Source organism: Alligator mississippiensis, chromosome 4 (assembly GCF_030867095.1).
Source record: "Alligator mississippiensis isolate rAllMis1 chromosome 4, rAllMis1, whole genome shotgun sequence".
NCBI lineage: Eukaryota > Metazoa > Chordata > Crocodylia > Alligatoridae > Alligator > Alligator mississippiensis.
Genome location: NC_081827.1, coordinates 12,533,877 through 12,561,307, shown reverse-complemented (window position 1 = coordinate 12,561,307; position 27,431 = coordinate 12,533,877). Strand labels below are relative to the sequence as shown.

At 40.4% G+C, this 27,431-nt stretch overlaps 1 protein-coding gene across 2 annotated transcripts in view; it reads right to left on the bottom strand.

Moving 5' to 3' along the window:
* The window catches only part of CELF2 (CUGBP Elav-like family member 2), a 773,712-nt gene that overhangs the window by 459,940 nt on the left and 286,341 nt on the right, over positions 1 to 27,431 (bottom strand). The window contains exon 1 of one of the 2 annotated variants that reach the window (XM_059725764.1): positions 25,104 to 25,519. The exons of the other annotated variant lie outside the window; for it this stretch is intronic. Within the exon in view, the coding sequence (XP_059581747.1) occupies positions 25,104 to 25,156 (53 nt within the window). The 5' untranslated portion in view covers positions 25,157 to 25,519. Of the gene's footprint in view, positions 1 to 25,103; positions 25,520 to 27,431 lie in introns of those variants that run through there. 2 annotated transcript variants of the gene reach the window in all.

Here is a 27,431-nt window from a genome sequence, read left to right as displayed (position 1 = left end):
CCCTATTTTCTTTAATCCCATCTATTTATGAGCAGATTCAACGGATGAAAGAAAATCTAAAATATGTTTAGGTAGGTAGGTTTGCCTTTCAGTCTTTTACCAGTTTGGAACAAGGATATACCAGGAAGCTCATACACAAATAAAAGCTGATTTCTGTGAGAACAACCATACTACTGCAATGTCCAGAATCAATCTAGTGAATTATTTATTCTAGAGTCTTGGATCTATAAAGACCTGTGTCAGATATACTTTACCATTTCTTGAGATATTGAGTCATATATATTGCCAAAGATGGCACTTTGTTCATCAATATATTGGCAGAATTTGGAATGGAGGACTGGGGCCAGATCAGTTATGCCAACATTCATTTTGCTCACAACTCACCTGGGATACCTCCTTATCCTTCAGAGGAAACTTCCCGTTAAATAAGCATGAATGTCTCTGATTGACATTAAAGGAGGAGTGCTTGCTAAGAACCAGGCTGGATCAATAATTAATTGTGGCTCCTTATAATCAAGACATACAAAAGGTCTAAAAAGTGTCAGTTTTAAAAGCTGCAGTAAGTGATTTTCTCCCTCTTCGCCTTTAAGTAGAGGCAGAACGCAGGGTAGAGGTGCACTTGTAGACTAACACTGAATCAGATGCATAAGCTTTCATGAACAACAGCTCATTCTGTTGCCCATAAAAGCTTATTCTTCTCCAATTCAGTTAGTTTGTAAGGTGCACTTCTACCCTGCCTTCTGCCTGACTTCAGACTAATATTGCTAATTACCCTTCACTGTTTAAGAAGAGGGATTAAATGAAGTTAAGACTTCTGAAGATAATGTATTAAGAACCTTGTATACTGATGCCCTTCATCCACAGAGCTAGGGGCAGACATTCAAAAAGCCTAAGCCTGAATTGATTCAATCTTTGCAGGTTAGTCTAACCTGGCTAGGCTGAATTGCATAGACATCTCAGAAATGCAGGCACATGCCTTCAGTGGCTCAGGATAGAAGCCAGGGGGTGCTAGAGCAGCCCTCCCTTTCCTTTCACACTGCTGATCTGAGGGGGTCGTGGGTAGGACACTGTGATTAGGGAGAGGTTCCTCCCCCCCCCCCTTACCAGCCCAGCAGGGAATTGATAACACACTGTTTATCAGTACCCTAACTCAGTGTTCATCACCCCATTAAGCAAACAGAGGGACATTAACAGCTACCTGTTGATTCTGCCTTTGTCCCGTCTGCCACAGCATGGACCGTAGCCAGCATGTGGCCTGCTAGCTAATGCTGAGAGGTGTCTGTGTAAGGCAAAGGGGACAGGGGATCCCTGCTTAGCAGGGAGTGGTGAGGGGATGGGGGAAGCAAGAGAAAGCCAGGCAAATGCCTGCAGTCTCTGCCAGAGCTGCAACCAGGGAGCAGAGGGGAGGGTCCAGCTCTGCTGTGGAGACAGCCCCGCCCAGCCCAGAGAGCATGCTGGGATGCTGAGGGAAATCTGGTTTAACTTAAACCAGCAAGGGTATGGGACAAACTTTGCATAAACCAGTTTGACTCAAATCAGTTAAGTCTGATACACTACATTAAACCAGGTTTATCTCAACTGAGTTTCAGCTATTTTCAAGCTGTTTCTGTTCTGTTATAGGTTTAAACCAGTTTCTGATCACTTCAATCAGTTTGTGTGTAATGTCTGTCCCTAGCCCAGAAGTCAAGCATCAGAAAGGCTCAGCTTTGCCAGCCTTTTCAGCTAATGTGCCCAAACCACGATCCAGATGGGCAATCAAGGGGCAAGACATGAGTGTGTTCGGTCTATCCTAATGTTTGATACTGTCGGCCAGCACCACAGTATGGGAACATATTCCATGTAAAATGAATAGCAGTAGCGAAAACCCTACTGCAAAAGAAAAAAGGATTCCTAATGCGGGCTTAAAATTTGTGGGAAGATTCCCTCAAAGAATGGTATGATAAAATTTCTTAAAATTGTTTAGCCATGGATTTGTGACATCCTTCAGTTATGTCTATTACCTATCAAGTCTAATAGTTCTCCTACCTAGGGTTTAGTATTATGCAAATTGACCATGGTTTCTACGCTATGGGCATTGGAAGCATGCTGAAACCGCATACTGCTTTTTTAAATGCTTCATTGTGAACTTATTCACTTCATAAGCATCCACCGACACTGAAATGTGAGATGGAATATGTCATGGTATATCTTCACATATATTTTAGGTCCATTCACCAATAATTTGCAACTGTAGCTGCATACAGATTCCCAGTTTTTCCTGTCCCACTTGGGGATGAAATTGTTCAAAAAAGCACTTGATCAAATGCAGACCCAATAAAAGAGACTACTCTGCCTCTTTTAGCACAATCCTCTGTACTGCTTAAATTGAAATAACTTAGATTTTCCTTCTTACAATTTTATTCCAGGAGAAAGCAGCAAGAGAATCATTGTTTTGGCCTCAAGGCATTCATCAAGCCCTCTTATTTCTTTCTTGAGCTCAACTGAGTAGCCACTTTATCTGGTGTACACTTAGATAGAATTTTTTTCCCCAGGAAGCTACTTCATTTTAGTGTATATGGAAGGTGTATTGCACATAGAAACCAGGGGAATACACTACCTAGAAACTAAATCTACCTGCTAAGGAACATTTATTCAAAAGACAACCACAAGGCTCTATCTAATTGACAAGTTCTGCTTGGGGCCCATGATTAAAATACCAGGGTTGCTGCAGGTAAGAGTGGGAAAGAACTAGCATAGCCATTGGCAAGAACTTGCACAACGCTTGTCATGACCTGCTGTTATCACCAATTTGCTTTTGGTAAATTAAGACGTGAAGACAGAAAGAAAAAAAAAGCCAACCAAAGGGTCTTGCCCAGAGGGTGGGGGAGGGGAGGGGGGGGCGAAAGGGTTGGGGGAAGAATAGCCATGACTTTTATTAATATGAGCACTCTAATCATACCATATGGAATATGCACTGGATCCTATGAAGCAACAGAGAAAAGTAGTTGTGTGTTTTCTTGTTTTGTATGGTCTTTTGTATCAATACAATAAAAATGTATACAAATATCTAGAAGTGACTGGGCATCATTATAAAGCCATAGAGATGACATGCAGCATGAGCAGTCACATTCTATTACTGTTCTTCTAAAGAGTCCTTGACAAATTGAATGTCAGTTGTGGTTAGCACATAACAATCTGATGTGACCCATTTCTGAACTGGAATGGAATAAATGAGACCTGGACAAAAGGGGATGCTAAAGTTGGGACAGAAGATGATCCATTAAAGAATTTATTTCTCAAGTGATCCATGGAGCGGGAAGGCTGAAGAATAACTGCGACAATGAGGAAAACCTTTTAAAAAATGAGAAGATCCAGGTATGGATGAAGCAAAAAACAAACCTCACAAAAAAGCATTAATCCCATTCCAAGGTCATTATATGATGTGGATTATGACAGTATCTGAACACCACACCATTTAACGCATTTACCATGCCACAACCCTGTGAAGCAGGACACTACTATTATCCCCGTTTACATATGGAGAATTGAGCAAGACAGAAACTACGGGAATCCTACATGCTAGTTGAAGGGGGCATACCCAAACCCAAACCAACTTTAAAACTAGCTATTTTAGGGACTAATAACTGTAGCTCTGGCAGCACAGAGCTCAGTTAACAACGTGGGTGTATAGCTACCATACTAGGCAAGTTTGACAACTTGTGTTGAGCTCAGTGTTGCTAGGAGTCACGCTGGGCTCCTACACACGTGTGGAGCCTGCTCCAACACGCTGGAAATCCAGCGCATCAGAGCAGACTCGATTAATTAGACCGGGGGGGTTAACTAATTTGCATATTCATTTAATCAAGTCTGCGGGAGCACGGAAACTGATACATTCTGGCAACCTCAAGGGTCACATGTATCGGCGTTACTGCGTGTCTCCGTGCTGACAAAATGACGGTGGCACACTTTGAAACATGTTCAATGAGCTTTAGTTCAAAGTGCCCTGCTGCCATTTTTTCAGTGCAGGGGGACACACGGCGATGCTGATACATGAGATGCACAGCTGCTTTTAATTAGTGCACCTTGCTAATTAAAGCGCCTGGCGCCATGTCTGGAAGCACATGTAAAATGGCCCACCGTTATCAGTACCCAAACTACCTACTTTAAAGCTAACTTAGATACATCCATGCCACTGGTTCTCAACCTTCTTAGACACAAAGCACCTTCAGAAAATGCTAGCTTTTAGTTATCACTTGTTTTATTTTTTAACTATGGAAGAATAATAGAGTAGTTTTCTTGTCGAGAAGAACTCAGAGAGACCACAAGTCAGAATGTTTTTAACACCATGGATTCCTATTTTTAATCTTGGGAATCATATTTGTACAGCTAACAGCGCTAACACTGCCTAGTATCCCAGAGCAACTTTGAAAGGATATGAAGGCACCCTACAGTGCCATGGCACCCTGGTTGAGAATCACTGGTCTGTGTAATCACACCTCTGGTTTTTAGGGTAGACATGGAGGCATTTAGATTACAACCCTACCTGCCTGTACCTGTGACTACATAGGTGCCAAACTTGGCCTAATCTAACAAAATCACTTTTTGAAAGGTAGATTATAATTACTTCAAAACATTACCTAGTGTAGGTGGACTCAAATCCAGTTTTAGTCCATTCTTCGTGGAGGTACTGGTGTAGGTGGTATACCCGAGTCTTACTGAAATTCAATTGAGATATGGATAATTCACTCCTTTAGAGTCCCAGCGGTTCAAAACTAGAATCTTCACCACATTAAGCTTATTCTTTTACGGTATCATTTCAGCAGTGTCTGTATATTAGTCGTCGGTTAAGAGGTCACTGTGGTACCATTTCACCGTCTGACTCCTATCCTCCCTTATTAGCCTCTCTCAGTGTAGCATTTCTTAGTGCACATTAGCACTTTAATACCATGTAAGGAGAAATGAATTTTTGGTATCTTGAGAGCCAGCTTCAACTCGGTTTTGAGTTGAACTGAATACAACTGCATCACATTTATGTTGCAGGGAGGATGAACAAGCTTGGGAAAGCTGAAGAGGAAGAGTGCAGCTGTGACAGCCAAGAAAGCTATGAGACAGAGCCAAGGAACCAAGCCTATGTGGGGCAAAAAGAGCAGAACGACAGAAAAGGTCCCAGGCTACAGAAATCTAGGAGAAAGGGGCTTCCTGATTTTACATGGTGGCAGTGCAAGTCCCTAGACAGAAGTAATGAACTTCAAGTATGGAAACATGAATTTTACTCCAGATTCCCCCAGTGCTATTCAGTGAGACTGCCCAATTCACTTTACTAACCGCACCCCTTACTTTCATCATCTTTCACCTGCTTCTCTACCAATGTCATATATGCCATCACCTGACCACAGTGCTTTCTGCTGTCTACATTGGAATGACAGGGTTTTCCCTATGTGACAGAATGAATGGGCACTGAACGGACGTTGAGTCCAGAGATAAGCAAGAACCTATGGCAAAACACCTCAACCTCTCTGGATAGCCCATCTCTGACTAACGAATGGCTCTTCTTAAGCAATGGAATTTTAAAAATAGACTTGAACACAAAACTGCAGAACAAGAAATCATCCAAAGACTGGGCTGGTGTTAAGTATGGTAAAAACCAGGACTATGGATTCTTATCCTGTCACCTAGATTAGATGTTATGTCCCTATGGCTGCATCCACATGAGCATGGACATTTGTTTCCCCAGGAAAAAGAAGCAGTGGCACACTTTTCCCCAGGGAACGCCTATGCCACATGCCCTCGGGAGTGTGGTAGGTTACCTGTGGTGGGGTAGGGGAGGCTGAGGCCAGCAACTGTGCTATCTCCAGCAGCTTACCTGGGGGTCTTGCAGCTGCAGCCATGGTGAACTTGCTGCTCAGAGCCTGGCTAGCAGCTGGAGAGTGGCTACACCCGGCCTGGCTCCGTTTTTGGGTGGTGCACCTTGCCCCCATATGCACTGCCCCGCTTTTTTTTTGCATGGGTTTTTTGACCCCAGGATTTCCGCTGCTAGCTTTAGCATGGAGAACACCTGAATGTGTGGTGTGGCACTGCAGACGGGTGTGCGGTGCCACATACTGCATGGCCATGCTCTTCTGGATGCGGCCTATGTGCGCATTGCTTACTTGTTCTCTCTAACCACCTCTGCCTCTCTCTTCATGGCTCTCTCTCCTTTCTCCCTACCTAAGGTATTTAAATCACTCCTATTTGATAGCTTGCTCTCTGCATGTCCTTCCATAGCATCTGATGAAATGAGCTGTAACTCAAAAAACTTTACGCATCTCTGATTCAGTGAAGTCTATAAGGTGCACCTCCGTCCTGCCTCAATACAGTAGAAGAAAGTTAAAAATTGGATATAGTAAATTTTTATGCTTCCAAGTATGAAAGAGAGTGAGTTTATCCTCCCCTCCCCCCCCACCCCCCACCACAATCTAATTTTGATTACTTCTCATATGGAAACAATCAGTTTAGTATGCCACATGTTTTATTGCATGTTTTTGGGAAAATTAAGTCACAGCCATAACCACCACTATAAAATATCTATGAATATATTGCTTCTCACAGTCCAACCATCCTTTATAAAACATTGTTTGGGGTATTACTATAATTCCACAATACATTTTGAGACTGAATTAAAAAATAAAAATATCACGCTTAATAGCCAGAATTTGTATTTTGCTTTGGAGTAGTGTTACATAACATAAATAAATGTGTCTTTGCATATCAAGAGCCTAAAATCTCTCTTATTATAGGAGGCCATTTATAGGCTATATACTTCTGGCCAGAAATCACTATATCGAGACTAGATTATATGCAACACATTGACTTGTTTAGAGTAGCAACGATTTAAAAAACCCAAAAAACCAATATTCCGGAATATGAACAGAATGGCTCTGGAAACAAACAGAACATCTCACCCTAGGCATCTTCCTAATATATATTTGCATTTTTCCGCAAGAAATGTAATTCTACCTTGCAGAGGAATCTGAAAGTTTAAGTGATAGTTCTGAATGATTACCATGGTGTTAAAAATTCACCAAGAGAGACCTCATACAGATATTCAGTTTTTCCTGGAAGACTCGCTGCTTTCCCAGTAGAAACCATGAGTTCAGTCTTTCTCCCAGAGTAAACCTGGCCACTCTAGGAGAAAAATACCTGGGAACAACCAGAGTTAAACCACTCCTAGGAGTTTCTTCTGGAAGAGTGAATATCTGTACATGCCATGGCTTCTTTCATGCATTCTCCAGCATGAGCCCTGTACCTTCTCGCCTCCCCTCCTCCCCGGGGAGATTGCGTTGCTCAGTGGATGCTCCCAGGGAGCACCCCCCATTTCACAATCCCCACATTGTGCTGCAGGGAAACACAGGCTGACCATGGGCAGTTTGGTCAACCAGTGAAGTCTGTCCTGTGAACTACTACCATCTGTCTATGGGAGCCTGCAGAGCATGATGAGATGCATACCTAGGCCTCTCCCCCACTCACTACACCTCAGCTGCACAGCATCAGGACTGAAAGCCCTGCATTCTTCAGGGCCTCGGCATTTGAATGTCTGTACATGAGGCTCTGGGTAAGTTTCTCTACCTGGAGAACAAACCTGGGAGAATTCCCCACAAGGATATGAACGGTTGCCTATACACAAGTTCATTTGTGTTCTAATTAGAATGTTCCAGCGTCACCTCACTGTTATGTGTATTAAGCCCTCCCACATTTTAAAATGGCCACGGGGGCACTTTAGTCAACCTCATTGAATGGCCATTTTTAAACATACAGGGGCTTATTACATGTGATGGTGAGCTGTTTTAATTAAAGCCACTGTCCAGGAACCACTCTACTTAAAATGCCCCCCTCCCCTGCTCTGAGCATGTGTATAGGCAGCTATTGTGGTTAGGGAGAGAAATGACTTATAAACCAGTGTAAGTGATCACAAACTGGTTCAAATCTGTAAAACAACAGAAGTTCAGGGTACATAAATTGCTTCAAAATGTCTGAAACCAGTTTAAGATCACCCTGGATGGCTGTAGTATCAGAAATAACTTATATAGGTTTATTGAACTTCTGTCCCAGATCCCCTCCAGATTCAAGTTAACTCAGTCCCCCAGCATCTCAGGATTGTTTAGCACCTCCCCTGCAAACCGTGCTTCACAAAGTGGGCAGGTTAGTCTTGGCCCAAGCTGTCTGCTCCAGCCCAACAGGGAGGCGTGCTCCAGCGCCCCCCGGCTTCTGGCCTGGGCCACTACAGGCATGCGGCTGCATTTCTGGAATCAACAGTGAATGTCTGTTCACTTGCTTATTGGTTCAATCTATGCAGCTTAAACTAACCTACAAAGACTGAATCAATTCAGGCTTGGGCTTTTTGACTGTCTGTACTTAGCCAGTGTGTATGCAGCCTAAGACACAGTAACCAAAATGTATCCACATTTTTTCTGTGAATTGTTTGGAGATTTCATAAAAGTTGTATTAATTCATCTCCTCTACTTGAAGACACCTAGCTCTAAAAGTTCCTGGTCTGCAAAGACCCAAAATTTCTAAATTGTCTTGTTGCATGTGAATGAGCATATGATGTATTTTACCAGAAACTAATGTTCTAATATATTGCTCCCATGATCTCTCTTAAAAGCATAAGGACAGAAATTAGTCTTTTGATTTATGTGTATCAGCATTACATATTAAAAAACTTCCCCTCTGCAGGATAACCTGTTGAGTCACTGCTTGGATTCACAGAAACCCCAGTGGGCAGAAAGCATAACTTATAAAACACTTACATTCCTCCCTACCCTCCCTAGAAAACACCAAACATATATAATCATTGCCCACAAATATTGGCTTCAATCTTATGCAAGCCTCATCTGAAAGCACAAATCTTACTACCACTATTTGAAATATAATACTTTGGCCAGCTTCCCAAATAAACCACTGACATTTTGGAGAACACGAGGAAATTTGGGCAAGGCGTGGAAACCCAACCTGTTCCAAATGAACAAATACAATCCTTTGCCAAACAGAAGTTCACATTTAGGTTAAAATGCAATTAGAAACTATTAAGATATGGACAAAATACAAAAATCAAAAGCCCCATGTCCCAAACGTTCCTAAATTAGCATAAGTGGAATTCTGGTCCAGATGTTCTGACTTCTCTCTATAGGATAAATCAAGAGTTTGATCCAACCAGGTGTTGAATATAACCAAACCCTATTAAACTCAAGGATAATGAAAGGCAACTGCCACCTTGCTGCAGGTGCCTTTGGCTAGCGAGAGTCCCCATATCCCTATATCCATTAACCTGCGGGTGCCTAGAACAATAAACTGGTAGGTTTAAAATCTGCCTCAATATATCGGTTAAAGACCAGATTGGCTTGCTTAACAATGGTGCTGAGCATTTTTAAGAGACAAATGGGAGATAATTGGTACAGAGCACTTCGGCTAATAGCCTTGATGGATTCTGCTTCGTCTAAAATTAAATCGGAAAACTTGGCTGTAGAACTATAATTTTTAATCCCTTTGCTGCTTAAAAAATACATGCTTCAGCATAACACTGTCTCCAGGACAAACAAAAACTAAACAGAAAGGTCTCCACCCAGCACTCAATGATGATATGGGTCTCTGGTTTGGCATAGATACTTCTTTGGTAAACAACAGCATAAATAGTGTGTCTTGGAGCATAGTGTTAAGGCACGTAAATAATACTGAATAGTTAATTGTTCACAAAAGCACCATTCAGAAGCAATAACTCTTTAAATACATTCTCTTTAAATATGCTTTTATGTTTATTGCCAACACCAGTCATACAATTTTTTTAGGCTGACCTCCTCTCTTTCCTAAAACACATTTTCAACTCATTAAGCAGCACAGCCTAAGCTTCTTTGACATCCTTCGCTGGAGTGAAGTAGCAATTTTTCCTTAGTTTCTACTGTATATAATTCAAAATTCTTTACCACAAAAGTTAAAGTCAGCAAAAAAAAAAGGGTGATGTCTCCACTCAGTTTTGAGAAATGTTGTTTGGATCATGAATGCTATTGAATAAGGGGAAAGAGAAATATCACAACCAAAGTAGATATGAGTTTTCAAAGTATTCGAGGCTCATTTCAGATAATTGTCAAAACTACTTTTCCAACTCCCATGTGGTTGGAAATCTCATGTGGAGAGCCTTACTTGCAATATTTACTTATTTCCTGTTTCTGCTCAGCATGAAATATGTGAACTGTCCAGAACTAGCAGCTCCAAGAGTTTACATATAAGGAAAGGTCTTTAAAATCATGAGTTAAAGAAAAAAAAATCTAAATTTTTATAGATTAAAAAAAAAAAAAAAGTATTATTTTGTCCGAATTTGAGCCTTTACTGTGTACCTCAGCCATGGGTTTTAAGCTCATCTCTGTGCCTATGAAAGAGAGAAACTTTTTGAAACAAAATTAAAGTGGAAATTCAGTATTTGTGGGAGCTAGGGCTTTAACTTAAGCATCAGCTATTGTGAGACAAATGGTGACACTATGAAAGTTGCAACACTGGAGTTTCTTTTGTGATATTTTTGCTCTTCCCATCTCAACTAAAAATACCAGGTATAGAACCGTAAAAAAAGGGAAACAATATTTAAATGATGCTCCCAATAATTTAAAACCTCAGAGACAGACCGGTCTATGCTCAATTTCATCTTGGGGTAAATATCTGAGATCAGTTCCTATTTTATTGTTGCTATTTAGCACGCAGCCATGCTAAATTTGAAAGTGCAAGTTTAGATGTGGACTCCAGAATTTGGATTTTGAGGTTTTATTCAGTCTGTCACAGAGACGGGGCTATTCAACAAAGCTCTAATCCAGTTTTTGATCCTGATGGATCTAAGCTCCATGAAGTGGAAACATTTATTTTCAGCTCATCTTTAAATCTGAGAAAGTCAGCTTGGTTCCATTATGCATTTTTAATGGGGGGAATAAATAAAAATCACATAAAAAGGACAATAATTTAGGATTTCAAAAGAAAGTTTTCTGCCTGAGTGTGTAAATCTGTTATAGTAACTGATTCAAGCTAGAATCGGTAGAAATCAAACAAGGCAAAACAGCAACAGTCATTTTTAACCGCTCTATGCACACTGGAATTTTTGAAATACAGATTTTTAAAATATTCCCAAGAGGGAAATTGGGCCCTCTAGGTTTGGAAATGTTTACTGCCACCAAAGAAATGACTTAAATTCCAATATGCAGCCTTTCCCGGTTAAATCAAATACAACACATATCCTCAGGGCTGTTTTGAATTTATCTTTGAACAACGTTGCCATCAAAGATTAAATTCCCCACAATGAAATAGGAATCTTGTTTATAAACAACTTTACTGCGATATATCAACTACGTGCAAGCTGTTAGTATGGCTATCTGCCACCCAATCAAGGTTAAAAATGAACAGCCTTGCAGCTGAAACCCAATACTCCATTATTCTACCAAACATTTGGTTAGGTTGGCCAATTTGTTACTCTGTGATGGCACTGTCTACATCCTAGCGTGCTGCAGTAATATCACCTTCTATGGTGATTTAATAAAGGAGAAGATGGTTTACTTCAGCAGCGTAAATTCTCCCCAAGGTACCAAGAGAAAAATACATTCCTAATGTGTTATGTGCCTGAAGACCCATACAATTTGCATTTGTTTTGTATACCAACCTAAGCCAGACAACCACCTCCAGTAGACAGGTCTCCACCATAGGTGCTATTACACTATCGTACAAATAAGTAGCTGGTAACAGTCTGTTTTCCTGGAGCAAAAAACTACTTCAAGATGAAACCAGTAAGAACTGCAGACACAAGACCCCAGCTGCCCAATTTACACTAGTGTACAGATGTTTGCGATTTTCCTCAAAGTAGCTCTACCCTGGGTAGTGTGACTTGCATTGGTGTAGGCCATGTGTTGTGTGGCTGTTCCACATCTACATCAGCATAAAGGCAGCTTGCATCAGTGTAAATGGGTCACATGTCCACAAGCCTCAGGGAAAAAATGCATCTTTCATTTACCTAAGAGCATTTGAAGCTCTAAAAAAACGTGCAATTACTTATATTGCGTAGAGAGGACAGTCTTAACGCAATATAAAACTTGACTGTGGAATACTTTGCCACAAGATACAGTCAAGAAATTGCTTAGGACAACAGAAGTCTATTTTGTAGCAATGTCATCTTTAGTAACACAAGGTTATCTATTGTGTAAACAGATCAACAGCCAGCATCAAGAATAAATTTATGCTCGTATTAGATTATTATACAATTAGGCTCGATTTGTGGGCTGTGGCATGCTCATTGGAGCTGCAGACTGGATCAGACCAGGAGTTATGAACAGAATACCAGATTAAATCAACAAGCACCAAGAGACTGCAAGAATCCTATAATGGACAGTTATGGGTCACCTGCCAAATAGAACAAGTTCCTTCATAACCTCAGACAGTTCATGGTTGGTTGCAACATGAGGGTTTATATCCCTTCCAATTCTTTTTAATCCTACCTAATGTACTGCGGGTGTTCTAATTATCCATATAAATCCTTTGTTGAATCCTAAGCATTTAGCCTCAATGTTAAGTGCTGGCACTATGTTTCATGGGATAATTGTTCTGTGCATAAAACAGTAATTTCTCTATCATTTTAAAATCTGTGGCATACTTCTTCCCTCCCCCTACCCCCGCCGTGTTATGACGAAGGGTGAATGGCAGAGCCCATTCACTTTCTCCAGTGTCATCTTTTCATATATTATTGTATTATGTTGTCTCGTCTCCAAAACTATAATTGTCCCAATCTTTCATTCTCTACTCATAAGGAAATCTTTTCATGCCTGTAATTACTAGTCAACCATATCTGGAACCCCTCTATTAGAAGTATCAATTTATCATCTTCCTAAAGGCATTCAAACTTGGACGCTACCAGACAGAAGACAGGGACTACCATATAGGGGCAAATGATCTATTCCAATACATCAGTCCTTACATTTTTGGATTGACTAGAAAACCACTGTCCAGACCTTCACAAGACCCACTATACGGACATATTTTAAAATCAACATGAACAGACTACATTTCTAATCTTAAAAGAACAGCTCAGTGTCATTGAACTAGTTTCTCCTTCCTTATTCCACCCTCAGTGCATTTGGTAAGCTTGCGCAAACATCCTGTGTGGTCTGACTTGCAGTGGAGTACAGGAACAGATAAAAATACAGAAGAACAGCTCTTTCCTTCAATCTGTTCTGTTTTCTTACCCCCCAAACTTGGAATCCAACATTGTTGCACATCCAAATCACTGACTTGTTATGCACGTGACTCATTTTCATCAAAGGAACTAAATCTTTTCTGAGATATTTTTTAGTAGCTGCTTAACTTTAATCCATAACCTGATATCTCACATATACTAGACCCAATGTTTTAATATATGGTCACCTGCAGAGAGTTTAATAGCAAAACAAGGCAGTGAATTAGCACAATAGGATTAATCTTAATACTCAGCATAGGCATGCCAAGTTTCTCTGTTCAGCAGATTACTTTATCTATTGTATATATGTACTTCACTGATAAAATGTCAGCTTATAAACCAGCTTTACTACTCATTTTTTCCACAACACTCAAGTAAATGTTTATTAATTTAGAAAAATACTAATGTTAACATCATTTTCAAGTGTCCAAATTAAGTTACTACATAAAATTACAGCTGCAATTTACCTCCTTCTTCATTCAAATCCTATATTTACCACTATGCAGTCAGGTCACATGCAAAATGACACTGTAATTTTCCCATTACTATGACCTGTCCCTCTATGTTTATACTGTATCACACCTAACATGTTTTAGCTGCTGCAAAAAGAATAATTAGCCATTTTTATTGTATATTATCCTGAATCTCTCTCTTTTTGGCAACAGAATTGAAGTAATAATAAAGAGGCGGAGGGAAAAAAAAACCCTTTAATAGAAAAAGGGACATAACATTTGAATAATTAATACCCAAATATTTTTGATACACTCTAAATTTTTAGTGGTTCTCAACCTTTTTAGATTCAAGGCACCCCTCATTAAACTTAAGGTATCCCTTGGAAAACGCCAGCTCTTACTGCCATTTTTCACTCCTTTTTGACCACCAAAAAAAAAAAAAAAAAATAGGACAGTTCTTCCTGTTTCAAATAACTCAGGCCACAAAAAGTCAGAATGTTTTTAACACTATGGATTCCTATGTGAAATCTTGAATTTTATCCTGTGAATTGTGTGTACACCTAAGGGGGTGCACACCACAGCAAGCTGGTTGAGAATCACTGCTCTATATGTTTCAATTGGTAGTCATAGCTGGGGCTGTTTTAGCAGAAGATCCTTTTAAGCAGACATTTATATAACTGATTAGAAGTTGAAAGCTCACTAACTTTTTATGGAGGGGGGAAAAAAAGAAAAAAAAAAGAGAGAGATTACATCCAATTCATTCTTCTAATGGAAAGGAATGTATTCAGATTCCCAAAGATCTCCGTTTAAAGCTCTGATCCACCTAACCTCAAGGCATTATGTAACAGTCCTTTGGAGTCACAGTCATTTTCACTGCTCTGACAGTCTAACCTCTAATTAATAAGCGGTTTTATGAATATAGATGGCAAACAGAGCAGCACACTGCCTACAGATGTTGATGCAACTCTCCCTATATAACCGTGGGATCAAAGCTGTGAATAACAGCAGTCCCACAGCTCGACATAGGAAACAGAGTTACTGTAGGTTAAGCAGATGAACTATTTTTCATAGGGAGAAAAATACTGTCTGCAAAATCACACATTTTGGACTGAGGCAGATGTAAAATGCTTAAGAAAACATGTAAGTAATAAGAACTCCCATGTCAAGGACTTCAAGTTGTTTCTTGCTTTCCAGTATTTGACAGTACTGTGCAGTTTGCACAGCCACGATCTCCTTCTAAAACCTGGGGTGGCTTGGGGTTGTCAGTGGAACATGCTCATTTTATGAGGCTGCTTGAACAATGACCTAAAGAGCACAAATAAGCCAGTTGTCATCTTTTCTTATGTTAGAATAAAAGCCCAAACCCTAGTGAATTAAAGCTTATTGTAGCTCTATTCCCAGAAGCATTTTGGAGTCCAGCCTGCAGATGCAGCATACATAGAACTGGACATCAACAGGATTGAAATAATTTATTTAACAAGGTCTCTGAGACATTTTCCCCCTAGTTTTTAGTTATAGAAACTTCCTGTTTGAAGAGAGCGAATCCTTTTAAAAACCCAAGTCCAGATTCTTTTCTGCTGTAGTCAGTCTGTATACTTCCAGCAAAGTCAAGGGGAGCTCTGTCAGCTTACATCAGCTGGGAATCCACCCGCAAACAATCGCACTTCGGGCCCTGCAGCATTTTTGCTTGAAAATTCCCCATTGGTTACATGTTCTTAAGTAACCATATCCTCAGCATTGAAATGCTGCCCACCTCCTACACACACAGCCATTCCAGACCTCATATATCCTCCAAGTCCATACAGACACTTTAATTATAAAAACACTTTTGACCACAGTTGCCAACATCGTAACTGCTGCCAGGCATCATTTTCTCAATCCACTGGATGTTCCCCATGCTAAACAGCACTGGCCATTGGCGGAAACAGAATGCTTAATGTTAAAAATCCCAGAACAGCTGCCTAGTATACTGACAAAGATCAAGAATCCCTATTTCTGGGTTAAAATTAAAAAAAAAAAAGAAGAAGGAGAGGAAGGCAGTCCCAGGCTGAACAGAAAGTATGCTTGACAACTCCACTTCACTGAAAATCTGGAGTAAATCAAACCTTAAGATATATAATGAGGTTCATTTGCACAGCTTTTCTTCTTGAAGGGACTTTTGCCTACTACAAGCTATATTAACCCAAAGGCCTGAAGCCACCTCTGTCTGAACTGCAGCAACTTGTTCAGAACAGAGCAGTGCGAAGGTCTCCAATCAAAAGTGAAGTTAACCTCACCATATTAAAAATTCAGGATGGAGGGGAGATCTCGATATTGTTGGTGGAATACAATTACTCAGAGCTGACATCATCCGGTACATCTCTTTTGCCAAACGCGTTACACGAAAAGCACGATAGTGTGGTGACATGCACAGCATAAATAGGTTTGGGTTTTTTTGCACGAGTTTGTCATGCTACATACACAGAAGACATGCCAAACACAAGAATGATCCTTAACCTTAAAGTCCCTTACTAATCCCCTCGCTATATAAAAGTTCCTTATTCACTGTGCTCTGCTCTCTTTTTTTTTTTTTTTTTTTTAAGAAAGTGGAAAGGAAAGACGTACAGTTAAATTATCATTTCAAGTACTTTGTCCCTATAATGATATGAACATGGCTACATTCACCATTTCAATCAAAATTAAATCTTTCCATCAAAACTGATTCGACTGCCATCTTAATAGTTAAATATAGATAAATCTCTCTGGTCTAAAATTCAAGTCTTTTTTAGGTGGTATGATCATTCTCTTAGACTATGTTTTTACTTCCAAAAGCTTTTCCTGCAGAGTTCCTTGGGCGACCGTCTCACTTTCCAACAAGCAGGCACTATCTATACAGATAAAAAGATTCTTAAAGATTAAAGATGACAGGACAGCTGATGATTAATATTCAGCATCTAAACACATGTTGTCAGCTGTGATGCATGTGTTTCTCCAAAACCTAACTCCTTTTCAGAGCCAGCAAATCTATTCACTTGGAGGTCCGTAATATTTCATATGTGGGACCTCAGTTTTGCATCTGAGCTGAAAGACAGCATCCTTAGCAGTATTCATAGGTATTGATTTAAAACTGACTGTGGAAGAACTACTATCTCCTCAAACATCAACATTTCCCCTGTGTAGGCCTTATGCTAGGGTGGAGCAAAGACAGAGCTAGCATCTCAAAATTACACCTTTTAAAGGATATGCATGAGTATACTATCTACCACCTATTTAGGCTAAGTACAGACAGCCTAAAAAGCCCGAGGCTGAATCAATTCAATCTGCACGGGTTTCTCTAAACTCTGTAGATTGAACCAATAAAGAAGTGAATTTACATTCACTTTTGAATGCAGAAAAGCAGCCAGACACCTGCAGTGGCCCAGATTGGAAGCCGGAGGGACTCTTCTCCCCCCTCCCTCCCCCCACACCTGTAGGGGTGGGGCTAAACTGTCACCAGATTATGCTGATAGGTGGAAGGGAAGTAATTCCGGTCCACTTTTGGGTCTGCCAGGGAGCGTGCTGGGGGACCCCCTGCACCCCACTCAGTTCAGCAGTTGGCCATAGGAGGACCCCAGGTGCCCCCCCAGACCCTGAAGGCAACAGTCGCTGAGCTGGGGGGGGCACTGCCCCCCCCCCCGTGTGCTCCTGGGTGAACCAGGAATTTGACCAGAAGTGCTTCTGTTCCACTTCCGGGTCTGCTGCCCAGCACACTGGGTTGTTGCCATGTTGGTCTAAGGACACAGGCAGGCAAGGTTCTTTGGGTAGATGTGATATCTTCTATTAGACCAACTAAATAGATCTTTGCAAAAAACTTTTCCCCAACTATTTAGCTGATCTAATAAAAGGTATCACGTGTACCCAAAGCATCTTGCAAACGTTAATGAACATTTTCTTTAGCTGTTTCCCATATATCTGGTTGAAAAATTTAAAATAAAAAAATAATTTTATTAAATAGTCACGGGCTAGAGAGTAAAAATAACTATGATCTGGTAGTTGGGGCATTTAGGAGTGGCAATATCTAACTGAAATCCCAGCTCCAAGGAATGTGAAGTTAAATACCTTCAAACAAGAGAGACCCACCCAAAACACTCCATCAGCCAGTGGTTCAAACAGTATCCTGGGAAGCAGGAGACTTTGAACTAGAGACTTGAGCCTATCACACAAAATGTAAATTGTATACAAATTAACTCTCAGACCAAACCATGTCATTTGCAAAATTTAAAAAGGCCCCAAGTAATCCTACGTAAAACAGTAAGTATTTTGTTTTAGTAAAGCTTAAAAGAACCATTTAGATATTTGAATGCTTATATAAACTTTTGCTTCTGCCAAAGCGCTCAATAAATTTGAATAACTTTGGTCGCCGTCAAACTGGAAAATCATTTTCTATTGAATATGCAAAGCAATTTTGCCCAGTTCGATATCTCTTGTGGATTAAGCAAAGAGGTAAGAGAGGGGATGAAACAACGCATGCTGACCAGCTGAAAACAGTACCAACGGCTTTTAGATGGTGCAAGGTTCTGAATTCATATTGAATTATGTATGATAAGCTGTGATAGTTAAAATGCAACAACTTAAGAAAAAAATAGGTTGAAGCTTTAGGAACAAGAACTAAGTGTGAAAGCAATGTATTTAGCAAGGAACTATTCGACAGAACACATATCAAAATGCGAGAGTATTATTTACAGAACAGTTATGTAAGAAAGGAACTTGGCTTTCACAGATAGTTGATAGAGTACAAAAATCCATGTAATTGATATTATGAAGTCTTACAGAAAATAACTCCACTCCAGGCAGTTCACCATTGGTGGAGCCATAGTTGGAGCATTCCCTTCTGGGCAAGACATTTTAGAACACAGGGTTCAAAAACGTCTCATTAAAAGGTTTGAAAAACCTGCGGAGTTTGGAAAATTCATGTAATTAGGAAACTCCACATGTGTTCGGTCCAAAGAAAAGAGAGAGAAGAGATGTTATAGATAAACTATAGATGACTTGATCTCATTAGATCTAAATTATGGTACTAGTGAGGTAAAAATTAAGTATGTGTATTATGGTAGGCATCTAGTGATGCAGAAAACAAGGCGAGGTTCCTCCTGTACTAGGGTGCTGTGCAAACCCGTAGTTGGGCCGTGAATGGCTTAAATAGGCAAGACGGATATCATCCACATTTTATAACTAGGGAACAGAGAAGCTCAGAAATTAAGTAATTATCCAAGATCACAGAAGAAAATTGTGGCAGAGCAGGAAACTGGAAACCCGAGTCCAACTCAAGTGCTGTATCTACTAGGCTATCCCTTCTTTCCATGCTAAATCTGCTGCTGAAATCAATGGAACTATGATCTATGAATTTTAATTAGGCAATGGAAATAACCAAATGGTGGAACAACCATGATGGGGGATAGTATTAATAGTCACATGGCTAAACTTCCAAATAGCCCTGATAAAATTTCTCATGCTTAAATGAACAGGTTATGTAGTCAACTCGCTTTCAGCCTTGATCTAAAACAGGAAGATTTCTGAAAAGACTGTAGAACTGTCTCCTTTAGGCAATGGTAGAAATCCCATTTTAAGCTGGTGTAACAAGTATGAGAAATATATATCTGGAATAATTCTGCACTGAGAAAGAAATGGACCCCTTGGACAGGATTGTCCCTAACACCAATTAGGTAACACCTAACTGCTAAATCTCTAACACCATTTCTTAGTGTAATAAGAATTTAAGAAGCAAGAAAAATACATTTTTCTTAATAAATTTTATTGCTTAATTCTTAATAAATTGTATTAAGAAATAAGAAAAATACATTTCTTAGTGTACATTTCCTAACTCCCTAACACCATTTCTTAGTGAACCACTATCTATGTACTATAGCTTAAAATTCTCAATTGTGTCTTTCGTTTAACCCTGTAAGAGCCTTGTCTTGGCACACTACTTGAACTCAAATACAGAAATACTAATTCAGATCACACTGCCAGTATAGCTCATTGTGCAATTAGGGTGCAATTGTAGAAACTCACTAAGCACGCACAACGGAAATGAATCTAAATATGGGAGAAAGAAAATATCCTTTAGCAGCACTGGGTTTTGCCTTTGATGCAAGTACTTTTCATTTTACTTTGTGTTACAGGCCTGACCCAAGAACAGAAGGGACCTGGCTGTGTTATACCGCTCCTATATTCTATTTATTTAATTTTATAAAATCCCAGAGAGCTTGTGAAAATGTTGTAACTTCCTCTCAGCTGCTATCATTTGTGTAACTGGCTCTGGCTTGCATGACCTCCACAGGCATCTCTGAACTTGATAGGGCCTGTATTTTCAAATGGGTTAAACGGGAAAGCATTTTTTTCAATGTGTTTTCAATTAACAGCAGATGTATACGCCCTGTCTTCTTGCATATTTATTTCTTTTAACAAACATATTGTGGCAATTACAAGGGAAATGAGGTCCAAAATTCCTTTATCTTTTCAGGGTAGTGATAGACTCCAGGATTGTGTTCTACACTCAGGCCCTTTTTAAGGGTAGGTCCGAGGACCCTAAAGAGAAAGAGGAATTATAGACAAATTTCTTTCAATGGTAATTCCACGCTGATTGTCCAGAACGTACTAAAATGTTCCATCCACTTAATTCAAAAAACATAATAGTCCTCTCCATCACCCTACTGATTTCCCCTCTATTGGTCCTACTGAAACACAGAGGCAGAAGTAAAATCAGCAGTGACTTCCCTATCCAGTCCAACTATCTCTGCGTATTACTCACTTCCATAGGCGTCTCATTTTAACACACAGCTGTGGCAGGTACACGTGGCACAACACCACTTGCAATTAAAAAGTATCCCTGGAAAGTCCCAGGCCATGAACTGAAATAGATAACTGCACAGGCTGTACTTCAAACTCCCTTCCCTATTTTAAAACTAAGCACCATAGACCAACTAGACTTCTCTTAATATGCTGGCTATTATCCAGAGAAAATCCTCCACGGTATTGTTGGTTTTGTAATCACAAATGAAAAGCTGAAATGTCTTCTTCTCTCATTCACCAACTATAACAACCCAGTGCTTAGACTGCTTCAACCATGAAAATCCAAACCTATTTAGAAACAGATTTGGAAAATTTACATAGGGAGAGACCTCACCGGTATTTTAATTGTGAATGGTGGGTTTGGCTGTGCTACAAGAGCCCAATTCTGTGGGACAGATTGAAAACAGCTACATTACACGTGTTCACTACAAAAAGAGTGTGTTTGTAAGTTAGCCAATATGGATTTAGTAACTCCTTAAAATCTTCTTAAAAATCAAGGAACTTCGTAGCTTTTGCATGAATTACTACGTTAAATTCATGGTACCATGTAGGCCAGTGGGGGCCAACCTTTTTCGTAGGCATGCCACAAGCTAAACCCCACACGTTCCCAGAGTGCCACTCCAACCCGTTCTCACCTCCTGATCTGCTGCTCCGCTTTCTGCTCCCTGCCTCATCTGCCACCTTCCACAAAGAGGCTCTGCATGCCACTTGTGGTACACATCCTGCTCCAAACATTTAATTAATTTGCTAATCCTTGTGAAAAAAAATGACAAAATGCCTTGACTTTACCTGGAGCAAGCTAATCTGAGCTAAGAACACACTTTTTTTTTTTTATGGTAGAGAAGATAAAGCCTAAAGCTGGAGCCAATCTCACATATTTCTTGGAGAGAAAGAATTCAGAAGAGTGCTGCTGTCTGCCTGTGCATGTGTAAATCTCTATACTTCATACTGCAGCATGTAATAACTTTGAAATTGCAACAGCTTCTGTTCAAGAACTACTGATAATATTGCAAATACCAGACAATAGCTGCTGCTATTTACAATGTTTTCTCTGTGTGCAGGTGTGAAATGTTTTTCTTAGGGCCCTGTCACCTGGAACACTTAGCACATGCTTTATCCGAGATCACAGTTAGCATTATGGTGCCATATTAAAAGTTGGAAAGTGTTCTGAGCAGTAATTCTTACTGTGATCTCAGTTTGCTCTGGATTGGGTTGGAGCTGCAGGGCCCCTGCTGCCCTCGCCCCCCTACCTAACCTAGTACTGGATGCTGCAGCTTGCACATCTGCCTATGAAGTATGCAAACCACACACATACACCGAGCCTGGTGCCCTCACCACCATGTGCCCAACACTGCCTAGGCCAGGTGTGCCTGCCCCTGGCACACTGCGCTGGCCGGGTCTCTGCTGCAGGTGGACGGAGGCACAAGGAGCTGAGCCTGGGAGAGGTACAGCTCCTCCCACTGGGTCCATGGGGCAGTGTTGAACCAGCTCCAGTTCGGTGAGAGGGCTGGGACTGACAATCAGATGATTGCCCCAGCCCTGGCACTGCACCAGTCTGGAACTCGTATTACCGCTGTGGAGCAGTTTGACAAAAGCCGACTACATTTCTTAATATGATCTGGGAATGCTCCTCCCATGAAAAGTCATCATGTTGGTACCACACGATCACACTTAGCATGTTTTTTGCTGCTTGAATGCATGGATGCTTGCCATTTTAAGTGTAGGTAATGTGCCTCAAGTTTAACGTGGGGCATGGTCCTTACTAAGACTCTGTGTGTTGTTCTGTGGAGATTGGGAACTATTAACACCCATTCATCAGAGTTTAACAATATAACACTTTCCGAGTGAGCCTGACACAGAGAAAGAACTGTGGCCTATATTGCAGCAAAACGCGAGTGGAAAGGGGGCCTGCAACGTTGTTATGCATAATACGGCTTCGGCACCCCCCTATTCTGTCCTATTTCCTCTCTGAAATCCCTTATTAGTTCTGCAGCCTCCACTTGCTGATATCCTCTCCTAACCCCAATGTAGCTCTTCCTGCCCTTTATGTGTGTTGGCCCGACCCACTTAGTTTTGATGCTTGGCTGGTCTGTTTTTCCATGTAAATGTGGTTTTTCCTATACACATGGCTATTGTCCACATGTGAGCTGGCCTGAGACATACGCTTACCTCGTTTAAATCTCTTCCAAAGAACCACCTCTTCTGATACTCTAGGACAGTGGTTCTCAAACTTTTTGGACTCGAGGCACACCTCTGTAAACTTCTGGGAATTGAGTGGCCCCAATTTCAAAAATGAATTAATATAATATAGGGCTTAATTCCTTACACAGGGGATGGGCAACGGGGCTGGGGCATCGCTTAGGCCTCACTTATCTCCTCCGACTTTGTGGCATCCTTCAAAGGATGTGGCAGCACTGTAGGGTGCCCCAGCACCCTGGTGGAGAATCACGGCTCTACAACTTGCAAGAAACATGCCAACTCAATCATGTACAAGTTTTGTGGAGGGAGGGAATTTGAATATTCAAGTGGAAGGAAGAATGAAACTGAAATGGGAAAATGGTGTGAAAAAGTAAAAGAGGCTGAAATTTAAAAGAAAGAAACATGAATGTAACATGTTTTTTCTTGGTTTGGTCTTCTGCTTAAAATTCAAACACATAAATAATGTTTGGATTTATCATCAGCTGATCACCTTTATGTGTTTGGAAAATGTAATTGGTATTCCCAGACCTTAACTTATAATGTGATATACATGCAATAAATTGCAAGAATGTGTGAGGAATTAATTTAATCATACACCCTTGATCTATTAATTCATCAGCCTCAGGATGTTAGTAAATTGGCTTTTTTTTTTTTGGTTAGCTTAAGACATGTTTCCTCTCCCACCATCAAAATGCTGCATTTCCTGCTCCCTCCTCCCCCCACGAAACAACAACAACAACAACAACCCTTCAGCCTACGATCCAGGACAGGCACAATTCAGTCCAGCTCGAACAACAGACACTCTTTACCCCAAAATACATTAGCTTTGAAGTCCACAGCTTTATATCCCAGTTAATGCTCAGCCAGTCCCACCTGACTTTATTAACATAGGAATACAGCTTTAGTAGATGTTGTAAAATTATGTTTCAAAGAGTTTAGATTCTTAAAATAGCTTTTCTGTAACTCATGTGACATATATAAAAACACATGGTGGTGTTGCAAAAACATTTTACTAGCATTCATTTGGAGTGACTTGCATAAGTAACTCAAGATTTCACTCCCTCCCAAACCCTATGCCAATAAAGCCTCACAAACTACACTATCATATTTTATGCCTATGTTGCATCCAGTATCATTATTTCTGCAGTGGATATGGAAAGTTCTCTCCTGTTTAAAAGTAATTTAATATTGTAGCAGTTAGCTTGGTGGAAAAATACACTGGAGCTCTTTGAAAAGTAACAATCCTACTTGAGAAACACCCAAAACAAACTTACAGTGTATTTGGATGGATGTGCCTGTTCTCGCACCACAGACAGGCATATAACATCCTAGCTGAGACCCAGATAGCAAGTGGCAAGTTTCATTTCTGAAGATACTCTCAACACCTTGTAAGTATTAGAGAACACTTCCAGAAAGGAAGTGTGATTAAAATAGTGCTCAAGTTTTGAACTCATATTCTGCAGTTTCCAAATTCATCACCAAACATAATCAGCACTTTGAAAAGACATATGCTAAAAAGGTAAAAGACAGGATAGTATATAAAATTATGGGTCGCACTCCTTTCAGAAGCCTCACACAAGTATAATAGCATGGTGTACTACCCTGTGTATTAAGAGAGGGCATAAAACGGGAACAGATTTATCAGATTTAAAACTGCTTGGATTTCGCCACTCAGACTTAAAAGGTGTCAAAACATTCAACAGAAGTTCCCCTAAAATACTCTTCAAAGTTTTATCATGCAATTAGTTCAACAAGCATACAGCTAAAATAGCACCAACCAGGACCTGTTAAATGGCTGTGAGTTTTAAAATAAAACTTTCACAACCTCTGCACTGAGTAAAAAAGATCAGGAAAAAACAATGTGGCTGTTACAATGTTTATATTTCTCACTGGCTTTGTTAAATAGAGGGCAAAGCAAGAATCATGAAGAAGTTGCAAAGACCATGCCTATGCCTTAGAGAAGCAACAGACCACTGAAATGCCCAACAGCACAAAATAAGACAACAGCACATTTGTTTTCCCTGCAAGAACATCCATCCTTACTGATCAACTTTTGCACCGCCTCTCGCTGATTAAAAGTTTCTTAAAACGTTCCCTTTGGAAGCAAAGCAATGAAAGCAAAGAGTTAATCCTGCTGCAGTATCAACTGGTGTTAGACTTACTATTAACTTTAATTTACAGAGTAATCTCCCTTTAAAAAATGATCAGCACTTCTTTGCTGCACTGTAACACGGAGAAGTATATTTTAAATGCTCCCTGGAGTCTCTCTAAACATCTGCTTAAAGGTTTTCTGTATCTTAAAGGGATCTAATTACCAGAAACTCCTCTGTTACTTAAGCCCAGGGCTCACATTTCGATTATAACTCAAGTTCCAGTTAATTTGGGGGCTAAACCAAGATGACTGTACCAAAAAGAAGAAAACACAGGCCTACCTTAAAACTTTCCAGCTTTTCAGAGGATCCAAGTCAGAGATTATAGAAACCATTGTATAAATAATAATGATAAAAAAAAAAGCTGCGGAGAAGGCTAACCACAAAAAGCAGCAAGTACTCTGCTCAGTGTGGGAATGACAACGGCCCCAGCAGAGCTCTTCCTACTTCTCAAGCTGATAAGCACTTGTCCCAGCTTCTCTCCACCCCCAAAATCAATCTTGTGCTATATTGCTTCACAGTCCCAGTTTCATTTCTTCACCACTACCTTTTAAAGCCCTTGTAATCTGCTCCAACTGATCAAATTTGACCTTTTTGTAGCCCACTTTATTCCAAGCACAGCTCTCGGTTAAATCTCTCTTTATTAACACCGTCCTTCTTGGCTTTCTTTTGGAACAAACACAGATCAAGCTTGAAGCCTCTAGACTTTGCCAGCAATCATTTACAGATTACTGCAAGCTGCAGCCTTCTCCTTTTGGGTATTTCTTCTGCCTCTGAGGTTTGCTTTCATATCCTTTTTCCAAAGGTTGTTTAGTATTTCCCATCCCCCATGCTTTTCTTTTCTATAGTTTAGATTCTGCTACTTCAAGTAGGGTCTTTTTAAAGCGACTCCCCACTCTGCATACACATCTCTCCCCTTTAAAAAAAAAACCAAACATAACAAAAACTTCAGAGCCTTACAAATTTGGCTTTGTCTTGTTTTGTATTTTTTCCCCTCAAATATAACAGCTCTGTAAACTGAAGCTCCAATTCAAAGCACCCTGGTTTCTGGACAAGGCTCCTTTTTTTTTTTTTTTTGTAGAACAAGCTTAATAATTCAAAGTCAAATGTATCCCCATAAAAGCCTGAAAGGGCTTAAAGGTGTCTATTTAAAATCCTTCAAGCCAGTTTCTTTTTTTTTTTTTCTTCTCATCTTTAAAAAAAAAGTCAAGCATTGTTCAGATTACTAGAGTGCACAGCATTTTAACAGCACTCTTCTGGGCCAATACGCTATTTAAAAATATATATATGAATGAGTGCTTTCTTTGTATTTTTTGCACGATTGTTTTTGACACTGGTTTTTGAATGTGTCTGTCTATATATTTTTTTCTCCTCTTCACACCTCCCATTCAAAGAAAAATGATTGTTCCCTCCTGCCCATCAGTGTTGATTCACTGGAGGAGATTCTAGAGTTCCTGTAATGAAAATGCTGGCGCTGAACTGAACATGCAACTGCCAGGCAAACCTCTGGAAAGGGCCAGGCTGGACCAAATGGTGGATATTTCCCCAACCATGCATTAGCAGAGGGACAACCCTTGTTCCATTTTCCTCCTTCCAAATTATGCTGTCCTCCAGTAGAAACAACTCTCGGGGAAAGTGAGGAACAATTTGCATTCCTAAGGCAAGAAAGTCCAGTGAGAAAGAGCCTAGCCTGGAACTTGAGAGACTCAGGATAAAGTCCCTGCTACTCCACAGATGCCTTATGCCAGTTCTCCTGCAGTTCTGCATCTGCAACATGAAGGGCATTTGTGCCTGAAAGCTTGCTAAGCAGAATTTTTCCAACTATTTGAGTTGGTCTAATAAAAGATACCGGATTTACCCAAAATACCTTGTCTACACAGGAAACAGGGCGCTCGTTTGGATAAACACATTAAAGACAGTGAGGTGGTTAGATAGTTTGTTAATAAACCCATTGAAGTGCTTTACATGATTAGTGCCCTCCTCTAGCAATCCAATCTGTTGCTTCCTTCCATGGCAGGATTGCCAATTGTCCATAAGCTAGTAAAAATTCAGGATAAAAGTCATACAAAAATTCAGCCATCCATAAAAACTCTGAGCAGTTGGATCTGATTGAAGATCCCTGGTCTGCAATAAGCTTGGTGCAGTGTTGAAGGACAGGTAGAGCACAGCACCGCCACCTGTTGTCCAGGCAGAAGTACAGCACCCTGCAGTACAGCACCCCTCTATGCTTTGTGGACAGCCCTTTTGTCTGCCTAGAGCAGTGTTACTCAACCAGTGGGACGCATAGATCATGTAGGCCGGACTTTTTTTGTCCTTAAAAATGTCCATTAATGATGAATATAATACTAAAATGCATGTAAATATAAAAATACACTTCTCGGAAAAAGTAGGGTTTTGTTTTTATCACGGTGGGACCAGGGTTTTTTGACAAAATGGTTGGTGGGACGCAAGGTGCAAAAGGTTGAGAACTACTGGCCTAGAGTATTGCTGGATTGCAGGTACACATTTTTGGGGGTCCATTCCAGGATGGGTCAGGGGTAAGTTTGGATGAAGCAGCAGGTTGTGGTCGGGGCATCAGGGTTAATAGAGGACCTGGGTACAGGAGCAGTG